Genomic DNA, 22,582 nt, shown 5'->3' with positions numbered 1-22,582 from the left:
GCTGCCACGTTTGGCGCTGTCGTACGTAGCAACAGCGCTGATCGACTTCCGGTTCTGGCGCTGGGCGCAGCGATAGTCGAGATCGGTGCATTACGTGATTAGGAACACGCGTTGAGGTTTGTTCAGCGTCATAACCGCTCCAAATGTTGTTCTCGGCTTTAGTCTTCCTCCTCGGCGTCATGTCCGCTGGGTCATTAGCGCCGCTGCCGAACATCGCTATCTTTATCGAGGGGAAAGATGAACCCTACACTGCCGCGGACGGGTACACCAAACTTGCTGCGCATCTCGCCCAGCATCACAATTTGCAAGTTCGCCGTTCTTATCTGGATAATCTCGATCCGGACGATCTGGAGCAGACCGTCCTGGTGCTTGTTGCGGGCCCACGGCGTCCTTTCACCGCTTCTGAGTTTCAGTGCTTGAAGACCTTTATTACGTTAGGTATCAACGTTCTATTCTTGGCTGGCGAAGGTGGTCAGCACGATCTGAAGACCAACCTTAATTCCTTGCTGTCAGATTACGGTGTGACCTTTGCACGGGACTCCGTGGTCCGCAGCTCACCACGCCAGTATCTCCATCCCAAAGAAGCATTAATCCACGACGGAGTTATTGAGAGTTCGCCGCTGTGTGCGAAGGATCTGCAATTTGTATATCCGTTTGGATGCAGCTTGGAGATTGGGAAGCCTGCGATCCCGGTTTTGACATCAGGGAAATGCTGTTTTCCTCCCGATCGAGGATTGTGCGCGCTGTCCCAGTTGGGGGAATCGCACGGAAAGGTCGCGTGCTTTGGATCGCTGTACGCCTTCCACGATCAGTACATCGAGAAAGAAGAGAACGCGCAACTTTTGAATTCTCTGTTAAATACAATTCTCACCACGAATGAGGTGTTCCACGAAAAAATCTCAACCTTCCCTGATTTTGAAGACATTCCCGCCAGACCACAACGGCAGTTTGTTATTCCCAAGGCGGTGCGAGCCGAACCGTTGTTCGATGAAGCTTTTGAACTCCCGGAGAAAACGATTCGCCAGCTTATGGAAGACCAGGTGGAAAATGAATTTGGGAAGAATTTCCGATTGGAAGCCGCGTTGATCGAAGCGGGCCAACGGCTGGGGATATCTTGGGATGTGAACAGTGTGCGAATGCCCCCGAAAATTAAAGGTTACCTGCCCAAGATGGTGTACCCGACGATGCCACCGGAGGTGCGGTTAGCGGGAGCACCCACTCTTGAACTGTTTGATTTAGACCAAGAGCTATTCGGCGATAAGGCCACACTGGAGAAACTCTTCAAAGATGGTAAGCAACGTTGGATTAGAATCTTGTGCGGAATCGACACCACAGATTAATATCACAGCTTTCTCCACAGTTCTAAACGATGCCACGTTGAAAATATATTTGTGGCACAAGCTCGTACAAATTTGTAACGAGAGATCTGTTCTAGCCAGAATTGTTTCTTCTAGGTGGCAGTCGTGAGGAAATTGTACAGAAAGCTGGAAAACTATTTGGACTGGGTCAGGAAGGAGTGCGGCCTAATAGCAAAGACATTCTTCGCCGCATAGTGGATACCGTCCTTCGAGGACGCACAAGCCCGGGAAGAGACGATCTCCATTTCGTAAGTCATGGACCCGTTATATGAGGAGTTTCGGCTTTTATAGTTGTCATTGTCGTCTGCAGAATCCGAAGCCTTGCTCACAAAACCGACCGCGAAGCTCTTTAAGCAGCTGTAGCGCCAGGGGCGACATACGGCGCGAAACCACTCCCCCCATCAGCTTGGAAAGAATTGTGACGCTTATGGCACCCAGTCATAGCGAAAATCTACCACTAACTGATGAACAGATTCTGCATGACTGTTTAGCGAGACGACGCTGCGGATCACCAAATAAACCAAAAAACATATTCTTGTAAACCAAATTGCTCGATTCGTACTACGGAATAATCGCCGAGACTTTAGCCATCGACGGCCCACTGTAAACGCATCTTGTTGCTCAAAAGTCAAAACCACAATGAACTTAAAAAGTATAGCGGTTTGAGAAAGTAAACAGAAGTAAAAAAGGAACGAACGAACGACCGAACGAACGAACTATTCAAAAATAACGACAACAAGCTATAAAAATAAATATCTGAAGATCCAGAAACGACGAATAGGCTCATGCATGCAGTTCAACCAAAGGTCGCACATATAGTGATAAAAAGACAGTAACACTATCGAAAAAGCTGCACTGGTTGTTTTATGAAGACTCTTGTTAGATTGATGCATATTGCACAATCTTGTCACCTTTTTACACCCGGGATGATCCCACTTTGAGCATGACGCGTGCTCGCATCCATTTGCGACGGCGTAGTTCCCGGCGGCTGCGCAGGACACGGCACAAGCGCTTAACAGGATACCACTTACGACGGGCACGCTTCGCTGGGCGGATTGGCTTCTTGACAGGGACAATTGGCGCTTCCACGACAGTTTCAACGTTATCCAAAACGGGCATTCTATAAAGGCGCAGTTAGCTAAATTGCGCTTGCGAATTCCACATGCACAGTGCAAAAATTATATTTCTAAAGGTAGGTGCAACGAAAATTGCTTAAAAGTTTCGGATTTTTGTATCGGTAAATACGCCAAAAGAAAACTGAAATCGCAATTCATCGGTAACAAAATTGTAGAGGATTTGGTTGTGTAATCAAATCAAAATTTGTTGGGTTTACCGTTTACCGTACATCAGCGTTCACTGACTTACACATAGAGTATTACTGACAATTTACTGTTATTTAACTGCGTATGCTACGTTCAGGGAGACATTTAGTAGACACGCTTGCAGTATAAAAAAGCTTGCGTAATATAAAACAAATGCGCACGTACTCATCATCCTCCCCGTGCTCTTCAGCCCATGCGCTCATTGCCTGCAGATGCGGATAATCGCACACAAGCAGCGAACGTCGTACCGCGTCCGACGCGATGCCACACATGAAAATACCCATGGCGATCTCCTGGTGCACCTGCTTGGAGCACGTGGCATCCTGCACGCGCTTCAGCACCCGATTAGCGAAATCCTCCAATGTCTCCGTGGGCGCTTGCTTCATATTAAGCGTATCCTGCCACCAGGGGCCGCAGAATGCGAAGGCTTTATGCATATTATTGATCATATGAAATCGCGGATTCATTCGCACTATTCCGCGACTCTGTGCAGCATAAAATTGCAAACACACCTTTCGAAGCACGCTGTGACGGATGCACGGCTCCCCGCTGATGGAACCTGTATGTTGTCCGTAGCAACGTGGAATGATCACCGGCAGCCGGCAGGCATAGCGCGGTGATTACCGTACACTGAAGCACGATTAATACGGAAAGATCATACGGAAAGATCAGATCTGGAGAGTTGCATACTGGCGCGTTCGATTGAGTAATAACACTGCGATTAGCAATATGGTGAGCACCAGACCATGTCAGATCTACATCCAGGCCATGTTGCCGCGACACTAACACTCTTTTCGGGGAATTTGAAAAAATTCGTTAAACGTGATTCTCGTTCCAAAGGAAAGTGGGTGTCAATTACGTGGAAATTAGATTCTGATGGATTAGTCGAGGAGGTCCCAGCCGTTTGTTTCTCCAGTTTTTCTCGCCGCTGCAAAAGTGTTTTCGTACGTATAAGCTGCATTCACCAATAACGTTTTGACGTTATGTTTCGCTTATTTGATTTCTTTTTCCTAGTGTATACAAATTATTTATGCTATTATACATTTAGTGAAATTTTGCAGTGCGCGCGTCCAACGACCAAATCGGTTCTTGATCTTGAACACTTTTATCTGGAGAAACCGAGCAAGCGCGCAGCTCCCTTTACGGCCCGTGATCTGCGTTTGGGTATCACGTTGAAGCGTAAGGAGAACGAGGATGACAGTCTGCACTACCTGGCTCCGACGAAAGAGCGCCGCGATGACCTTTTGGATCAGCTCTCTGTCTTCTGCGTTAAAGTGCCGAAGAAGAGTAAGATGTCGCTTGACTCGCATCAGGAGACGGTGGAGATTGGCAAGGGCGGTTTCGGCGTCGTGTAAGTGCCCAGATTCTTCATTTTTCAGTTATTAAAAATGCTCTGCAACTTTCGTTATTAGCTCCATAATTTTTCCTGAAGCATGTGCGGACACGTTGACAGCTAGCTTTGTAAATGGCCGATTTGCAACTTATTTTGCAAGCAATTATTTTATACGTTTAACAAAGCAACTCGAATGGTGATTGCATCTGTAGCAGTTGTCTGCACCTAAGTAATTCTGTATCATACTTAATGTACCGTTTATGCGAAGTATGTGTCTGTTTCGTACATGAGTTTACATAGAATGTCCAAGTTAGGACATTAGTGGTTCCATAGGAATGAACCCATAGACCAGGACACAAGTGGTTCAATTGGTTCTGAACCCATGGAACCAAGCAAAGAAAACGCTGACGTTAAACAGATTCACGTCAACCAATGGAACCTAATGGAACCACCATGGAACCACAAGTGAACCAAGTCCGCTCTTACTTGCCGACATGCCTGCACACTACCTCTTATCCCGGAACCAATGGAACCAATGGAACCTAATGGAACCACCATGGAACCACAAGTGAACCAAGTCCGCTCTTACTTGCGGACATGCCTGCACACTAATTTCTGTATCCCGTGAACCAATGGAACCAATGGAACCTAATGGAATTACCATGGAACCACAAGTGAACCAAGTCCGCTCTTACTTGCCGACATGCTTGCACACTACCTCTGTACCCAGTGAACCAATGGAACCAATGGAACCTAATGGAACCACCATGGAACCACAAGTGAACCAAGTCCGCTCTTACTTGCCGACATGCTTGCACACTACCTCTGTACCCAGTGAACCAATGGAACCAATGGAACCTAATGGAACCACCATGGAACCACAAGTGAACCAAGTCCGCTCTTACTTGCGGACATGCCTGCACACTAATTTCTGTATCCCGTGAACCAATGGAACCAATGGAACCTAATGGAATTACCATGGAACCACAAGTGAACCAAGTCCTCTTACTTGCCGACATGCCTGCACACTACCTCTGTATCCCGTGAACCAATGGAACCAATGGAACCTAATGGAACCACCATGGAACCACAAGTGAACCAAGTCCGCTCTTACTTGCCGACATGCCTGCACACTACCTCTTATCCCGGAACCAATGGAACCAATGGAACCTAATGGAACCGCCATGGAACCACAAGTGAACCAAGTCCGCTCTTACTTGCCGACATGCCTGCACACTACCTCTGTATCCCGGAACCAATGGAACCAATGGAACCTAATGGAACCGGCAGGGAACCACAAGTGAACCATACTTGCCGACATGCCTGCACACTACGTGAACCAATGGAACCAGCTTGGAAACACAGGTGTAGTTTTACTTGCCGACATGCAATCGTACAAAAATATCTTTTCCTTGTAAATGCGACGGGCATTATTGAATCCAGCGGACGAGTTGCGCAGTCCCATGCAGTGCTTTGGGCATCCACGTTAAATGCCCGTGATTATTTTGGAGCAGCACAAATAGATACCGCATTGTTTGAATCATTATTTGGAAGTTAGAAACGCGAAATCCTGATTATCTAATTTTGCATTTCCGCTCATCCCGATCAAAAGCGACGGAAATGCAAGCGCGTAAAGTGAGAAAATTCGGACCTCATGCGGCGACAAAGTTGACAATTCAACTGTTAGAGTTTCCAACGAAAACAACCCAACGAAACAACCCAACGAAAACATCTTTCCGCGTCTAAAATTTTACTGCACGCTTGTAGCCAGCATCAAGGTTGACGGGTTGATGGTTGACGTTTTATGAAGGTCATCGACCTCTCTCTACAGGTCATCAACCTTCCCACTATCCTTTCCCTAAAGGTCATCTGCCTTTCTGCCTAACGTCGTCAACATTTTTTCATGATCATGAATCTTTCTGCTGCTATCTTCAACCTTTCTCGAAAGGCTCTCATGCTTCTGTACAGCAAAGGTCTCAGAGACACAGGCCGGGGCACGCAATAAGCGGGCAAAAACACAGCCGTTCTTTGCGATTGCGTACTTTGTTGGGCTAGTTATTTCGAAAATTTATTCGGCTAGTTATTATTTGAGAATTTATTTGGCTAGCTGCTCCTGCCAGCCAGCAGTCGGCCGCAAGTTCACAACCCATACTGGCGCTTTCAGCATCGGCAGGGCACTATAGCAGATCACACACAAACGTACGTGTAAAGTGCGAGCGTAAGGTGATTGTGGACACCGTGCAAACAAGTATTATAGTGCCAAACATAAGGAAAAAAACATGATGGGGAGTTGAGCTGTAAGGCTGGCAGGACATCAACCTTTCACCAAAGGTCATCAACCTTTCTGTAAAGGTCTTCCACCTTTCCGCCAGTGGCATTCACTGATTTACCTCGAAGTCATTATGTGTATCTACGTTAATTTTGCGGAGGCAAATAGTTTAGTTTTTGTTTATTACAAGACGTCTGTGTGTTCGATTGCGTAAGGCCTGTTACTGGAACGTAACGCGCGGAAAGGGCAGCAAGACCCGCGAGTTGTCCCGCAGAAAGTTAAGAATGGAGAAAGATTTCTCCGTGGATGTGAAAAATAGTACAAAGTACTCCGTTTTACGATTAATCGGTGGCAAGTTTTCTCATTTGTATCTCAAAATTTCATTTAAAAAACGACCAAAACAGACTTTGCCTTGTTTAACGACCAAATCGCAAAAGGCGTGCGGATGCATCCACCTTTCTGCCAAAGCGGTGGCGGCATCCATTTATTAAGCTTTTGCGCAATTGCAAACATTTCACAGTTTTTACAATGGGTATCGCCTTATCAGTTAAACCGCTTACAGTACAGATACTTATGATCAAACAGGTAGCAACGAACATCGTAGACATATTACTTAACCGAGTGGCGAAATATTTTTTCGCGCGATGAATTACAGTGAGCACAATAAGATCAATGCTCGTCGCCGGCAGAAAGGTTTGATGACCTTTACAGAAAGGCTGATGACCTTAAGGGAAAGGTTGATGACCTGTAGGGAAAGATTGGTTACCTGCCAGTTTTGTAGCCCAGCACACCCAATGTTTTTTACCGTATCCTTGATTTGCCATTGCCGATTTATGTGCAATCTTCTTGCGTGAGAAGCTTTGGCCGAAAGAAGCCATATCCATCGCTTAACAACGGCCCTTACCAATTTATATAAGACCGCTCTTAATGTGGCAGTGTACCGAGTATTTAACGGAAGCGCGCAACTGACTTGTGGGTTCTTTCAGATTTCCTTTTTCCTATCGCACTACGTGATACAACAGCTTTCAAGAAACGAACAGATTTGCAAAATGTTTTTTGTGTTTAAAAATTTCATATCTGGTGAAATTTAAATGCATACTCGTATGCATTAAGAGGAGCCTTTCAAGTCGAGCGCTATATATAGAATACGTGTTTGTAATTTGTGCGATATCCATAAATCACAATCACCAGACACTCACACTTAACCATAATGACGTACCGTAATTATCGAATTATAAGCTCCCCCCGAAATATAGCCCATGGGCTTAATTAAATGCTATATAGCCCATGTTAGCGAACGCCAAAAAAGTTAGTTTGAAAAATTGAAGCCCCCTCCGAAATACAAGCCCATGCCCGTAATTGGAGCCCACCACGTGAGGCGTTTGAAATATTTGGGGCTCTCATTCGATAATTACGATATGTTTGTGTTTGATCTGCGATCGTGCCCTGCCGATGCTGCAAACGGCACTGGCAGTATGTCTTACGGTTGGCAGCCTGTAACAACTAGGCGAAATTTCCGAAACAAAATGCCGAATAAAGCAACCGCAAAGTGCGGCCGTGTTTTTGCCCCTTTATGGCGTGCCCTGTCCTGTGTCTCTGAGACCTTTACTGTACAGAAAACATGAGAGCCTTAAAGCTTGAAGATCTTCGGCAGAATGATTGAAGATCATTAAACAAATGTTGACGACGTTCGGCAAAACGGCTGATGGAAAGGTTAATGACCTTTAGGAAAAGACCGAAAGGTTGGTGAAAAGGTTGATGACCTTTAGAAAAAGGCTGATGTCCTTCATTGAACGTCAACCTTCCTGCCGGCTACACACGCGTGCCTCGGACAAATTTTGTGTGCATAGTTCTGCATAGTGCAAAAATGTTGTTCGAGAAAATTCTCGATTTATGCTGTATAAAGTCTCTGCAGTATTCGATCGCTGGTATTTGCATAAAATTTGTTTAAGTGCAGGATTAAAGTAGTGTTAGACAGTAGACTAAACTATTGATAATTTGTGAGACAAATAATCGATCAGGGAGCTGCCTCTAGGGATGCTGAAGAGCAAGATAAAAACTAAGACACTGATTAACTAGATCCTCGTTGAGTCCGGTGGTTGCCTGAAGTGATCAAAACGGAGCTGAACGGGTTCGCGGTTTCCTTGGCTAATAGCCAAATGAGTCCCGCATCAGATAATTATGAAAAAAAAAACACCATGTATGCTTAGGACTTTATCTAAAGATGAGCAGTTCAAACACACGTAGCCGGACACCGTCCGACTGCGATCTTTGAAAAATTCTGTTCCTGATTTGGTACAAATGAGTGTGCTACTGTTTTAAGCCTGGAGTGTACAAATCTGCATGCAAGGTAAAAATGTGCATGCGCAATCACAAAATCGTACTAACTTTGCTCTTCTTAATGATCATGGTTCAGTGGTCATCGAAGTCACCACTGGTTACTCACGGCCGAAAAAATTAGAAAAATTAACTCATTGGGCAGTAGCGCAAAAACTAAATAGTAAGTACCAGCGGTGTCAGTAAAAGTGGCTTGCTGCGTCTCTCCAGCACGAATTCAACTGTGCAGAAAATGTGTAACAATGAAATTTAAATGCTGAGAAATACATTCTTATTGCCATATCGGCATTTGATGCGAACATGACCGGCACGCAAATTGCGGGCGCCTTGGAACTTTTTTTACGGCCCGGTGTTTCATACTTTTGTTGTCTGTTGGGTACGGATTTTGAATGCCAAAGCGTCTACATTGCAGAAATGAACTTGCAATGACCATTACCAGCCAAGAGAGCACATAGGAAAACGTCATTCTCGTAAATATTATCTTTTCTTACGTTATCAAAACAAATACCAAATATTACGACAAAACTCAATTTACCTAGCTCGCCAACTACAAAATACGCAAAACAATGACGACACTTGCAGTTATTATAAAAAAAGCAACTTCGCCAAATTCACGGCGTACAGAGGTAACGTGCAAGCTCGTCTACCAATAAGAGCGGACTTGGTTCACTTGTGGTTCCATGGTGGTTCCATTAGGTTCCATTGGTTCCATTGGTTCACGGAATACAGAGGTAGTGTGCAGGCATGTCGGCAAGTAAGAGCGGACTTGGTTCACTTGTGGTTCCATGGTGGTTCCATTAGGTTCCATTGGTTCCATTGGTTAACGGGATACAGAGGTAGTGTGCAGGCATGTCGGCAAGTAAGAGCGGACTTGGTTCACTTGTGGTTCCATGGTGGTTCCATTAGGTTCCATTGGTTCCATTGGTTCACGGAATACAGAGGTAGTGTGCAGGCATGTCGGCAAGTAAGAGCGGACTTGGTTCACTTGTGGTTCCATGGTGGTTCCATTGGTTCCATTGGTTCACGGAATACAGAGGTAGTGTGCAGGCATGTCGGCAAGTAAGAGCGGACTTGGTTCACTTGTGGTTCCATGGTGGTTCCATTAGGTTCCATTGGTTCCATTGGTTAACGGGATACAGAGGTAGTGTGCAGGCATGTCGGCAAGTAAGAGCGGACTTGGTTCACTTGTGGTTCCATGGTGGTTCCATTAGGTTCCATTGGTTCCATTGGTTCACTGGGTACAGAGGTAGTGTGCAAGCATGTCGGCAAGTAAGAGCGGACTTGGTTCACTTGTGGTTCCATGGTAATTCCATTAGGTTCCATTGGTTCCATTGGTTCACGGGATACAGAAATTAGTGTGCAGGCATGTCCGCAAGTAAGAGCGGACTTGGTTCACTTGTGGTTCCATGGTGGTTCCATTAGGTTCCATTGGTTCCATTGGTTCACGGGGTACAGGGGTAGTGTGCAAGCATGTCGGCAAGTAAGAGGACTTGGTTCACTTGTGGTTCCATGGTAATTCCATTAGGTTCCATTGGTTCCATTGGTTCACGGGATACAGAAATTAGTGTGCAGGCATGTCCGCAAGTAAGAGCGGACTTGGTTCACTTGTGGTTCCATGGTGGTTCCATTAGGTTCCATTGGTTCCATTGGTTCACGGGATACAGAGGTAGTGTGCAGGCATGTCGGCAAGTAAGAGGACTTGGTTCACTTGTGGTTCCATGGTAATTCCATTAGGTTCCATTGGTTCCATTGGTTCACGGGATACAGAAATTAGTGTGCAGGCATGTCCGCAAGTAAGAGCGGACTTGGTTCACTTGTGGTTCCATGGTGGTTCCATTAGGTTCCATTGGTTCCATTGGTTCACGGGGTACAGGGGTAGTGTGCAAGCATGTCGGCAAGTAAGAGGACTTGGTTCACTTGTGGTTCCTTGGTGGTGCCATGTGGTTCAGAACCAATCCACTAATGTCCTAACTTGGACATTCTCTCTGAGTTTATGGCGCAAAGCTCGGAGCACGCAAACGGTTCTCTGAAAGTGAGAGCTTCATTTGAATAGTACACTGCGTGCTACCCATGTGCGAACATGCGTACACTTTGCATGCATCCTACGAAACCGCGCCATCACAAAGAATGTCCTTTAAATTGGCTGTATGTCTGCAGTTATCGATGGAAACAACCGGATAGTGGTATCGTTACCGCCCTTAAGGTCCAAGATGCGCCGGGCGAGGATCTGGAATGGGAGGCCACCGTGCTGCAGGCACTGCAGACGGTGGAAGGCTTTCCCAAACTACACCAGTGTAGTACAGGCGAATTGGGCTGGCTGGCCAATAAGCGGTACATGGTGACCGAGTATATCGGACCCGATTTGGAAACCTTAGTGGAAGCCAACGGGCCCGTGGATAAGGTCACCCTCAGCCGAATTGCGGCTAAGCTACTGGACAGTCTGGCGGCCATGCATGATCTCGGCTACATACATCATGATCTCAAGCCTGCAAACGTAAGGTTGGCCTAACGTTGCTCGTGTTAAATAATTAGTATCTTATTCTATTTGCTAGACGAATTCTGCAGATGGTAGACGGTTTATTAACGCGGTGTATTCCGCTTTTTTTCCGCACTAGAAATCTTCTCGCTATTCGTATGTAACGCCGCAGCACTAACTGCATTATCCGATTCTTTGCTCCTTGAACAGCGACGGCTAAAATAAGTCGGTTATTGCATTTCAAGCGTTTGCGATGCGAACATTGGATTATTTTTACTGTAATTTATTCGGGAATAACGTAGAATAACATTTGTGGTACCCCTGCACTTGTATGAAATAACTTTCCCCGCTAGCGTGACTGGTGGTTCTTTTGCGAAATCCTACGGCAAAACAAACGTTCATTATATAACTGATTACGACGCTTCTTCCGCTAAAATATAGCATATCTAATACTAAAATATGGCGTACTAAATGCGAAGAAAAGAAAGATTGAAGCAAATTCCAAAGTTGCAGTCTTCTTTGTTTTTTATTTTGGATTTAATGATAATCCCTAAAAGCATTCTCTTTGTTCTTGTTGGGTGAAGAAATTCTTGACTCCGAATCCTTTGACTAAACCTCTTTTTGCGATTAAAATTGCTTTTGAAATCTGCAGTATATAACAATATTTTGTATACCTTTTTTCCTTATGCTTGTTGCCGTTGATGTTAATACCGTTTTTGTGCTAGTCAGCCAGCGATTGCTGCTTATGAAGTTTTTTATGCTCTTTCAGATTTGTGTGCGAGAAGAAAGCAGCGAACCTGTGATAATCGATCTCGGCCTCAGCATCAGATTCAACAAAGACTGGAACTTCATTAAGCAGCGCGACTCCTTCGACGGCACCTTCATGTACACTTCCATCCGCAACCACCTCCGCCAACCGCAGAGCTCTCGCGACGACGTGGAATCCCTGCTCTACACACTGATGACCATTTCCGCCGACAGCATCCCTTGGTACGAACCACGGCCCCGCGATAGCGATAAGCCGGCCATTGAGCGCCGGGAACGCCGCATTCGGGATAAGAAGATTCGCCTGCCTTTCCACGACGCCACACCCCGCTGCCTCTCCTACGCTCTGGTTACCGCGTTTGAGACGACGTATAATGAGAAACCATTGATCGAAAACATCAAGGATGCGTTAGCCAGTGAGTGGAATCCGGTGGTGCCGTTTCGCTATCATCCCGGTCAGCCGAAACTCCAGTGGTCAATTGAGGCCATCGATCGGAATCGCCGGACGATGAATCCGATAAGAGAAGCGGTGGAGATGCTGCGGAAGACGAAGCGGCATAGCGACGCGTTGAAAGGATATTCCGAAGAGGAACTAGAGAATCTCTGTGTTTCACAGGAACCGAACAAAGATCTTCAGAAGGATCTGGCGGAAGCATCACACAGCCGGCATAAGCTGGCAAAGGTCATGCTAACCGTACTATGGATGCAGCAGCATTTCCTTCAGCGGAAGATCGGTAAGAAGTTAAAGCGGATCCCTTCGATATTGTCGTCGCATGCGTCGACTACCACCGAATCGGGGCCGGAACATCGCAGTGTGGATGAAGCCGGCGATCACGAATCGGAGCAAAAGAAACCCGATATCTCCACCACATCTGTAGCCATTGAAACTGAGCAGACGAAAGTGGCATTTTTGAGGTGTTTGTTATCTGCTATCCAACTACCACCCCACCCGCCGTTTCCCCAGTTCGGCGAAGAAGTCTGCAAATCTGCCAGTTTCAGTTTATTGGCTGAGCACCAGCAAATGAAGACCCAGCTACGCGCTGTTGTATTGGATTTGTGGCAGACCATCGAAGCGTACATTTCAGTGATAGCCGGGATCTGTCACGAGAAATCCCGACATGTGGCCCCGGAGTTCCTCCGCCATCTCCAGGACCTATCCCAGTTTGTACTGAATGTCAGCGCCCCGCAAAAGGTTTTCAAAAAGATTGAATACGTCAAGAAGTTGTTGGCCGGGAAGCAGAAGGAGCTGGATACAGCCAAACAGCGTCTGTACTGGGATTGTGACGGGAATCGCTTCTGTGATCCGGAAGCGCGCCGTGGACCGGAAGGGCTCCTTCTAAGCAAGGTCATGATCTATTTCGCCGATCTGATGCGGATCTGCGAGGATTTCGTCCTATCGATATCCAGTGAGGAATATCTGCTGGTTGTGGAAAAGGTCATGGCGTTCTTTGATGGCATTTGCCCATACACGCCGTTAGCCATCAGTGCTAAAGCGGATAATGTTTCCAAGAAGCCAGACGCATTGTCGACCCTGACTAAAGATTTACTGGATGGAATGGAAGAGTCGTACGCAAAAGTCTTCGGACTGCGGATGCCGCGAGTCTTCCTGCGGATATACAAACGGTATATGAAAGATTTGACCAGCTCGCGGTCGGCGTCCGTGTCGCATATGGATGAGATTTACGCCACGCTGATGAAGATGAATCGGTTGTTGTTTGAGCTGCGGAAGTTTGAATTGGTTATGGAACAGATACGCGGTCAGACGGTGAAGGGGGAGAAGAAGACAGCGCTGCAGAAAGCCGTGGCGGATTATTTTTACTGGCCGTGTTATCGCTATGTAATTATGGAGATTGGGTTGTTTTTCTATAAGATGGACTGTGATCATTTGCAGCAGGTGCTCATTCCCACACTGGGCACGGTTGTTTGATTTTTTTATGGATTAACTAGTTAGTTCTCTATTTTTGTAGTGCAGGCGTGGTTAAGTATCGTAATTATTAAGTACAGAATTGTGTGAATAAATTCGAAAAAAGAAATAAGCTCATGTTGCCGGTTGTCATCCGTTTTTACTGTTTCGATATGCGCCGCTTGTGCAGATCTTCCACGAAAAGTCGAAAACTACCAGTTTCGCTTTTGTGATAACAATCTTCCAAACAGTTAGGTCAACGTTATCAAAAAGCAGCTAAATAAAGTTACTAAGAAACTGCTAAAGAATTCACATTTTGATGGCTAAGTTGTCAAAAGACACGCGCCGGTGGGGCTTAAATCTCGGCACAGGATGCGGCTTTTTCGACACTTCCAAGCTGAGCTCACGCGCTACCTCGTCCATCTTGGACCACAACGGGGGAAAGATGAACTTGGAATAATCGTCATGGGGACTCGGCTGCAGATTAATCGACAGCTGGGTGTGCATGATTTGCTTGAGGCGCTGATTCCGCTCTCGCAAGAGCCGGGTTTGCGTGGCTAATTTCAATTTGTTGTCCGAAATTTGTCTGCATAAACATCAGAAAGCTGAATATTCACACATGCCATTTTAAAAGTCACGTGCTTTTTATGTGCCATGAAGTCACTTACGCTTCCTTGCGAATTCCATACATCAGCTGCTCCCATTCGATGGCCTTCTTCTCCAAATCGAATGCCGTTAAGTACTGCGCCAGGTATTCTTTATCGGCTGATGGATCGCGACCTTTACCTTTCGCCTTCACAAGATTATAATCTACTGCATGGACTCTGCAGTAGTAAAAACGCTGTGTTATTACCGACCGAATTAAAAGTACGTGTAGAATCAAAATGAAAACGAAAGCTGAAATTTGTTAAAGGAAGCGATGCAGCTGCAGATACATACACTTTGGTTTCCTTGTAATCCATGAACGCTGCCAGTGCCACGAAGACATCATTGAACTCGATCCTGGCGTCGCGTAATTCTTCTTCGGTTACGTTCCTGAGCATGTCCTGCACTTCGGGGCCATTGACATCCACAACTTCGTTGCGGGCCTGCTTGGCATTTGCGTACCGGCTGAAGCGCAGAAAGAACATGGCCAACTCACACAGATCTTCATAATGCAAATCCTTGAACTCGTTAAGGAAAGCTTCCACCTGTAGCCACAAGACCATAATATGTATCGTCCATCTGCTTAATTAGCACGCGTATATTACATGTGCAAAATTTCGATTACAAAAGATTACTAATATTACCGTAAGCAATTTGTAAACTCATACTATTTTACTGACAAGATATTAAATATTTCTTAATGGATGAGACTTATGGCATTCAAGAGTGCTAGTTAGTTGAGAAAAACTACTTTAAAGATACTGTATGCGGTTACGAAACGCTTGAAGGTTACAACCACATTTGTAAAAACAACCGTCACGAATAAGAGTAACACTAGTCATACCTGGAAACAAAATTTGTCCTGCCAGTGCAGCTGATTCATCACGTCCATCGTGTAGTCCTCGTTGAAGAAATCCAGATGGTTAAGAATCCAGCGCAATACCGGGCCGAGGATATGTGACGGCAATGCCACCGCTGCTTTCTGCACACTGCTCATCTTATTCTGCAGGTTGGTGCCAGGAGAGTGGAACCGGCGCACCAGCGACAGCGACCGGAACATGCTGAGCCGTTTGCTTTTGGTATTGAGAATGTTCCAGCATTGCTTATGCAACTGATAGACATACGCCGTTTCATGGGAGATCATGGGCTCGGTGGTTGCGCACGCTTGCGCCTGGAGTTGCTCGTAGTAGCTGCTCCACGTAGCCAGCAGCTGCCGCCATCGTGGAGCGTGAATTGGTCCGATGTGGGAGAGAAAGAATCTACACAATAAAAAATTGTTTTTCGGTGGTAAAATAACCTACAGGTCTATTGCTTTTGTGTGTCCGCGAAACAATAACAATCACTAACTAGTCACTATGAAGTATGAATGAGTTTACTGCTTAAACAGGGGTTGCTGAAACGTACAAAGGTGGCGGTGACCATGTGCGATTGCACACTTCTTCAGTGATGAAGCGATCAATAAGCACCAGGCTTCGGAATGTGTCTCGTATTGCAAGTTCATTGGATATCCAGCAATCCCGAAACATGGCCCATTCTTTTCCAACTGATTCTCTGTAAGGGCAGTCATGTAAATGTTACCGCCAACATCAGTTAATTTTTCTTTAAATTTCAGCTTCGTTTTAACTACCGTATGCAAATTCGTGCAGTTCACTATCAAGTGCAAAGTACAATTATTTCAAGAACACGTTGATTCAAAAAGTTAAACGCACGAAAAAAGCCATAGATCAGCGCCAAAATTTTTGACAAGTCTATTGGTTTTACTTTAAAAGTTAAGCCAAAAAATGTCTCTAACCTAATAGCACATTTAGTAATTGGATAAAAAGTAAGCGAGATGTCGGGAATCGCACCCAACTACACTTATTAAAGCCGGTTTTGAAATGACTTTTACATCGGCTGGCTAGGTTGGTTCTACGTCCTCAGGTTGGTTTGAACTCACGGAAAATGAGCCAAGATGGGGGCTCGAACGCGGAGTCTGTCGACTTACAGCCATAAGTGCTACCAACTCGGCTATCTCGCATATGCCGTGAAAATCAATTGATATTTTTACGCTCAACACGAGCACCGTGCTGCCGGCTTACATAACCGCCGGTGCACTTTGCACCGTTTATCGGATGCGTGTCGCGTGTATACCGGTTATTATTGATGCGTACAACGGTACAAGCGCTCAACAACAACAACACTTACTCATGCGTTTCGTGCATTTGAATCAGCTCTTTCGTTTGTTCAATGTAGTGGTTCTTGTACTTAACTAATTTTGCACGGGTTCGCTTCTCCGCTGATCGTAATTCATTGGTTGCACGCGCTAATTCATCTTGAATCCTATTAACGATATCTTTGAACCATTATTACAGGTAGAATATCGATCATTATAAACTATGAGTATATTCCATACTTTGTGATGATGCGTTTCTGTTTATTCTTGGTTTTCATCGATTCCTCTTCGCGCAGTTGGAGAATTTCCAAATTGTAATCCAGCTTCTCAGCATTAACCAGGAAGCTGGCTCGCATGTTCTGCAGTTGCTCCGTCATTAACTGCAAAACGGCAAACATGTACGTTCCTTCACCTAGAAGTGACATATCGTTTGGGTTTTCACTTACGACAATGTCGTTATCCAGGATCATCTTTACATCCATATAAGCATCCAGTTTCGCTGTGCGGAGGACCTTCATGTTGCCCAGTATTTCGTCTAGTAACTCTTCCCTTTGGACAGTAATCGCATCCTATGAAATTTCACATACTGTATTAACTTCCGTTTCTGGCAAAATTAGCCAAAATACTTCCACCGCTAACTTCACAGCCCAAATAATTATGCACAAGATGGAATTAACGAAAATATACAGCAGTTAACATGATGGTTATGAGATACCGTATAAAATGTAATACCTACTTGGTCTTACATCTTTCGCTCTGACTTGGGCGTAACCTTGTTCCCACAGGCCGTTAACCTTCCTTGTGTAGTCGTGTTCAATCCCGATCACAATTTTCTGCAAGATATTGGTTGCATTACATAATATAATTAGGAAGCGATTCTAATTCTCCAGAAGTTTCACGTAGTTACGTTTAATTCGTAAATTTCTTTCCTTCCAAATGCCGCCAGCTTCGTGCAAAACTCCCAAGCCTTCTTCCTAACTCCATCAATGTCCCTCTGATATGTTCGCAGTATGCGAGTAAAATTATCATCCAGGCTTTTCAGTTCATCTTCAATCTCCTCGACAAACGATTGTTTCGATTTGACCAGCTCTTGACCGTATTTCCGATATTTTTCTAGGAGCATCACCAACTATCATCAACGAATAAGAATAACTCCTCCGATTGTAATGATTGATTGTAACTTACTTCATCCAGTGCCAACGTTTTATGACCGATTTCAGAATACTTCCGGAATTTGGCTTGCATTCGTTGGGAGCTTAAGGCTTTATTCTCCTTGATGCGTTGCTCTAATAAGGCGAGATGTTGGCGAACGGCACGACGTCGCTGGATTCGACGGTGGCATACAGTTTTAACGAAACCATGGAGGACGTCTTCTTGTTTCGCAACGTTTCTCCGGAAGTTCTGTCATAGGAAACTTTTGCCTAGAGAACGCTGCATATACAAGCGGGTTTATGAAGTGACCTTTGCGCTTTCCGCCACTGGTGCAAAGGATGGCATCCTGGCTGTCTTTTTCTCTTCGTGCTGATCTTCGATCTGTTCCTCCGTGTTAGACTTTCTGCAACCACAGAGCGAGGTGCACTATGCTCTTTATAGGAAAGCAACATAAATACAAAAGGTTGAAGCGATCGTAATTGTCGAACGCACTGATCTTGGCGAGCCAGACGTTGCTCCAACCGCTTGCGCCGAGCCATGATGCGTTCTTCGCGAACATTCGACAAGATGCCAGATCCTCTTTTAACAGGCTGTGCATTCTGAAATTTGGGAAAATCCAAAATAGGATCCTTATCTTGAAACTGGCCAAAGATTGCATCCAGATGGGCTTGTGATGCAGGACCATCGCCATCTTTAACTCGCAAATCTGCTTCGTGATCCATACAAATGGTAGGGTCCTTTTCTGGTGCACTTCTTATAGTTTAACAGCAAACTTAGCACGCATTATAAGTATGGCCACCATCTGCAGATCCAAATTAAAAGTGACGCTGTCTGTTCCAAAATGTAAGCTTACATCTTTCATAGATAATCCAATCGAACAAATTTGCTGTGGACTCAAGGAAAGCAAGCGCTGTAGAAGTGACTTAGATTATGGGTGGATGTGATACTGAGAATCGGAGAAAATAAAACGTTGTATTATTCCTCATTATGAGCAGTACTTTGAGGCTTAACATAAAGCAACTTGTACAGTATTGCTGGTACATTATATGTGCAGTACTCGTATGCAATTTGCATAAAATCACCAAGCTCGTTGCTTTTGCTTTTTGTTTCGCAGGTGCTCCGTCGTTACCAAGTAACAGCTCAAAGTCTGGCTGAGTGGTAGGAGGCTGGAAAAACTGCCAACTCCTACTGTATGAGGGCTAGTAAGTCCAGAATTTTGGTACGCACCATCACCGTCACACGTGTGACGCGTAACCAATTCCTTTGTCGAGTGGTTAATATTTGCAGCCCATAGCAGATCAAATGCTTGGTGTTAGCGACCCGAGTGTCCGGTGAAAGTTCACAGAATTATTAATAAAACAGTTTTTACTTTTATTGCATTGGAACGATACAGTACCTTGCACTGAATGCTCAAACAGAGAAACAACGGTATTATTCGTATATTTTCTTGCGAGTTTCTTTATTTAACAGTTAACAGACATCGGAAAATTTCCTAAAAGATCATAGCTGTTCTTATAGTTCGCAATAATGGCTGTGATAATCAAGAAACATAGCCTAATTGCTTGTTTTTATTCATTTCTTTTTCTCATCTTTCGGAGTGCCTTTTCCACCGTCGGCCTTTTCCGGTGGCTTTGCCGCTACTTCTGGCTTATTCTCCTTTGCTGGTGCTTTTGGATCCTTTGCATCTTTCCCTGACGTTTGCAGATATTCTTCCTTGGCGTATGGAAATTTTCCTCGTGGCACCGGCTTCCCATCGGGGCCTTTAACACACAAAACTATTCACTTGCGCCGGTAAAAGGTTGAAAGAGTGTTAGTTCTCAGAGATTGCAAAATAGTAAGTATTTAAATGCGACTAGAGCAACATAAAATAATTGACTTACTCGTAAAATAAAAATGATTAGGAGAGTAATAAATCAACAAGTCACGAAGCAGAAATAAATCATAAAGTTTTTGTGTTCGCAAAATTGGTGTATCTGCATTGTTCAGGAACTTCAGAAACTTTTAAGGATACAAAGGCCGCTTTCAGTGCTGAGTAATGACAAAGTTTTGATCTCAGATTTGTGACGCCAAAGGATAAGAATGTTTTGCACTTTAATAAGTCATTAATAATTATAATAAATAAGGTTTAATAAAATCAGTTTTTATAAAATTCATATATTTAACAACAATAACTCTGTGAAGTGACCTTTAATAAAATTGGGTGGATAACAGACTTCCGGCTGTGGGAAGCGTTTCATTAGACGGCTGGGGTCATACTTGATTCCGCGGTCGGTAGGCACATCACCACGTGGAAACAGCATTAGATGCTGCGAGCGGAAGAAACGCGGAAAGAGCATATCGTTGACTTTCCAGACAATCTGATAACAAGAAATTGTTAAACAGTACCAAAAAGAGAAAGATCACTGCACTTTTAATCTGTCATATGCCTTTACCTCTGGATCGGGTAGAACCGCCCCGATTAGCTGCATCAGTGACGGATTATCACAGACAGCTGTGCGGTACTTTTTGAAGGTTATGTAGTCATCCTTCTGGTGGGCAATGCGATTCATGATTAAACGATAAATGTCCTAGTAATAAACAGGGAAATTAATAATAGTAGCGAAATGGTTTTCCTGGGGTAACCTCTGTATGCGGCGCTATGCGCTAGCGTTCAAAACTCAGCAAACGTATGCCGGTTACCGTACCAGACCTCGTAAAATTCGGCTTTTTGGCTGTCAGTCATCGGGTTCAGGTTATAATAGCTCCGCTTGATCCAAAACTTAATGTCTTCAGATTCCAGCTGACCTTTTCCGCGCAGATCGTACGCCAAAAAGCAATCTATAAAGCAATTACAATGTAACTTTTAATCACTTATCAATAAATTACTTATTTCGTGTAGTGCGTCTCTTTATAAATTATTTCAGTGGAAAGTAAATTTATCACAAGCGGTCGTACATAAAGTATTTAGTTATTCTCTGTACCGCCTTATCCTACTTTGCTGTTGAACATACATTTCATTTGTTCGTGAATGGATCCCACTAAAATCGTGTGCATTCCATGAGTCCACTCCTGATAGTCGATTAACTCATCCTAGAAAATTCGCTGGAACATGGATTTCAACAATGGCTGCATAGGACTGCCACTAGTGCGATGTACCTTATTTTTGTCAAAAATAATGAACACTGAAAAAACAATAATTACTGTTACCGCTTGTATTAAGAATAGATTTACCAGTTGTGAACATGTACCTACTGCGTTCACAAAGAAATGCGTCATACATGTCCAGAGTCCCAAAAATAAAGCGCTTGAATTGCGTCTTCGTCATGTATCCCTTAGGCTTTTTAGCGTGTTCGAAGAACAAATCTACTAACGCTCTAGTTTCGTTCTTCTGAACTGCAAAGAAAAATAGCTGTAGCATTTATACCGGCCATCCTTTCTGTGATTTTTCATACGAACCGTACGGCATAATGCGTAAACATCGCACAGTCATGTAGCAAGAATACATTGGAGGTCGGCAGAGTTTCATAAAAAATGTTCACGGAATAGTTTCGGCAAACTTTCCGAAATTAAAATCTCTTTACGCCTACTCTAGGTTGTATGTGTTAGTTAACACGCTCTTTTTATACATTAATTATCCACTGCCCATTAGGAACGAATGGAGTGGATGATAAAGCCATTGTGCTTCGCAGCAGAGTAGAAAAATCAGGAAGGCATAATCCATAAATGTCAAGGCTAAAATATGTGGATAATATGATGCATTTGGTAAAAAGTGTTTTTACATAATTTATTCTAAACATGAGCCAGTTTTAAATCCGCCTGTAAAGTGAAATGTGCCTACTGTCTTGCTAAAACTGAGGGAGAAATCAGTGTCAACACTTGAGAACCCCGAAAACATTTAAATCACCCAGCTTAAATTGTCAAGCAGAATAATTCCGCTGAAAATTTGCCAGAAGTCCATTCCCGTATATGCAACAAACCATTTTAAGTAAGCCAACCAGAAATTTAATAAGCTTGATACACATTTAAAAGAAATTGTTTAAGCTGTAATTCAAGCTGTATAAGTCATAAGTAACATAACTGAAACAGAAAATTCCTAACAAATTTAACTCATAACAAACCTTATAAAACATTTTGCATTGCGTATAGAGGCGGTTCTTTCGGAAAGCGACACTTTCTGGAAAGTGTCTTTAAGTTAATGAAAGCGGTTAAGCTACCATAATTCTGACTTACTGTATCTCACATTCAAACTTCAAAGATCTACGCATGAACTTACGTTCCGAGTGCGGATAGAAGCTGTCGATGAAACGATCTACTTCGCTCTTCAAAATAACTAGCCGCGGCGGCTGTCGTCTCTCTTCGTCCTCCTCCGTAGGATAAAGCTTCAGGTTCTGAGGTGCCAGTGCGTCGTTTTCGCCATGCTCAGGCTTCTTATATACGCCGTCCTTTGTCAGGTACGGTTTCTTGCTTAACATCCAAAAATCATCCAGGGTCACTCCCTGGCTGAGCAGGTTCGTCGATGTAGTCTTGTCCTTATCCATCATGCAAGATTTTAAAACTCTCGAACTACTTCAGCTATTTCAAAGAAGGCACATGTAAAACTGCATCATGCCTGCATCGTTATCTTTAATTATTATTAACTATTACTTATTAATTAATTATTAATTATTATTCACTTTAGCAAATACCCAACAAGTAATTGTAACCAACGTACTGCTGCTTACTGGTGCCGTTTCATAGGGGTAAGTCAGCGACTCAGCGTGGCAGCACGGCCGTAATGCTACACCACACGTTGAAGTACGAGCTTAGGTAAGTATAGTACTCACTGTGCTGTTCTTACTGTACTTACCCGTACAGTAAGTGCTTACTGTGCTGTTCATGGTGCTACCATTAG

At 44.3% G+C, this 22,582-nt stretch overlaps 5 protein-coding genes and 1 long non-coding RNA gene across 8 annotated transcripts; 3 read left to right on the top strand and 3 right to left on the bottom strand.

Annotated features, from left to right (window-relative positions):
- Nucleotides 1-8: 8 nt before the first annotated feature.
- LOC129600911 (intraflagellar transport protein 52 homolog) lies at nucleotides 9-2,058 on the top strand. The gene is made up of 3 exons (XM_055499584.1): nucleotides 9-1,290; nucleotides 1,455-1,606; nucleotides 1,669-2,058. Exons 1-3 carry the CDS (start codon nucleotides 144-146, stop codon nucleotides 1,897-1,899), a joined length of 1,530 nt encoding a protein of 509 aa, XP_055355559.1. The 5' UTR covers nucleotides 9-143; the 3' UTR covers nucleotides 1,900-2,058.
- On the bottom strand, nucleotides 1,924-3,527 carry LOC129600913 (uncharacterized). The gene is made up of 2 exons (XM_055499586.1): nucleotides 2,846-3,527; nucleotides 1,924-2,478 (listed from the first exon to the last, which is right to left on the bottom strand). The coding sequence occupies exons 1-2, from the start codon at nucleotides 3,145-3,147 to the stop codon at nucleotides 2,274-2,276; spliced, it is 507 nt and encodes a 168-aa protein (XP_055355561.1). The 5' UTR covers nucleotides 3,148-3,527; the 3' UTR covers nucleotides 1,924-2,273.
- On the top strand, nucleotides 2,833-13,874 carry LOC129600909 (uncharacterized). Of its 2 annotated transcripts, none has more exons than XM_055499578.1 (4): nucleotides 2,833-3,624; nucleotides 3,742-4,031; nucleotides 10,777-11,113; nucleotides 11,865-13,874. In XM_055499578.1, exons 1-4 carry the CDS (start codon nucleotides 3,427-3,429, stop codon nucleotides 13,785-13,787), a joined length of 2,748 nt encoding a protein of 915 aa, XP_055355553.1. In that variant the 5' UTR covers nucleotides 2,833-3,426; the 3' UTR covers nucleotides 13,788-13,874. The 2 variants fall into 2 exon arrangements, with proteins under 2 accessions (XP_055355553.1, XP_055355554.1); XM_055499579.1 differs by lacking the exons at nucleotides 2,833-3,624; nucleotides 3,742-4,031 and adding exons at nucleotides 5,092-5,106; nucleotides 10,251-10,285.
- A 38-nt stretch (nucleotides 13,875-13,912) lies between these two features.
- LOC129600887 (dynein regulatory complex protein 1-like) lies at nucleotides 13,913-18,822 on the bottom strand. The gene is made up of 13 exons (XM_055499522.1): nucleotides 18,205-18,822; nucleotides 18,022-18,115; nucleotides 17,746-17,961; nucleotides 17,468-17,689; nucleotides 17,307-17,393; nucleotides 17,007-17,129; nucleotides 16,801-16,940; nucleotides 16,593-16,727; nucleotides 15,813-15,959; nucleotides 15,253-15,667; nucleotides 14,703-14,953; nucleotides 14,432-14,587; nucleotides 13,913-14,349 (listed from the first exon to the last, which is right to left on the bottom strand). The coding sequence occupies exons 1-13, from the start codon at nucleotides 18,432-18,434 to the stop codon at nucleotides 14,073-14,075; spliced, it is 2,493 nt and encodes an 830-aa protein (XP_055355497.1). The 5' UTR covers nucleotides 18,435-18,822; the 3' UTR covers nucleotides 13,913-14,072.
- On the top strand, nucleotides 16,591-21,589 carry LOC129600891 (uncharacterized). The gene is made up of 4 exons (XR_008692161.1): nucleotides 16,591-16,759; nucleotides 16,857-16,958; nucleotides 17,025-18,441; nucleotides 18,577-21,589. It is a non-coding gene; the product is annotated as an uncharacterized LOC129600891 (long non-coding RNA).
- LOC129600890 (calaxin-like) lies at nucleotides 19,070-22,399 on the bottom strand. Of its 2 annotated transcripts, none has more exons than XM_055499527.1 (8): nucleotides 21,965-22,399; nucleotides 20,944-21,084; nucleotides 20,848-20,873; nucleotides 20,703-20,781; nucleotides 20,402-20,529; nucleotides 20,145-20,279; nucleotides 19,969-20,069; nucleotides 19,070-19,472 (listed from the first exon to the last, which is right to left on the bottom strand). In XM_055499527.1, the coding sequence occupies exons 1-8, from the start codon at nucleotides 22,230-22,232 to the stop codon at nucleotides 19,361-19,363; spliced, it is 990 nt and encodes a 329-aa protein (XP_055355502.1). In that variant the 5' UTR covers nucleotides 22,233-22,399; the 3' UTR covers nucleotides 19,070-19,360. The 2 variants fall into 2 exon arrangements, with proteins under 2 accessions (XP_055355502.1, XP_055355500.1); XM_055499525.1 differs by having other exon boundaries at nucleotides 19,898-20,069; nucleotides 21,965-22,397.
- Between the last annotated feature and the right edge of the window lie 183 nt (nucleotides 22,400-22,582).

This window comes from Paramacrobiotus metropolitanus, unplaced genomic scaffold (assembly GCF_019649055.1).
Source record: "Paramacrobiotus metropolitanus isolate TYO unplaced genomic scaffold, Prichtersi_v1.0 Parri_scaffold0000202, whole genome shotgun sequence".
NCBI lineage: Eukaryota > Metazoa > Tardigrada > Eutardigrada > Parachela > Macrobiotidae > Paramacrobiotus > Paramacrobiotus metropolitanus.
The sequence above is the reverse complement of the archived record's forward strand: the minus strand, read 5'-3'. Positions and strand labels throughout refer to the sequence as shown.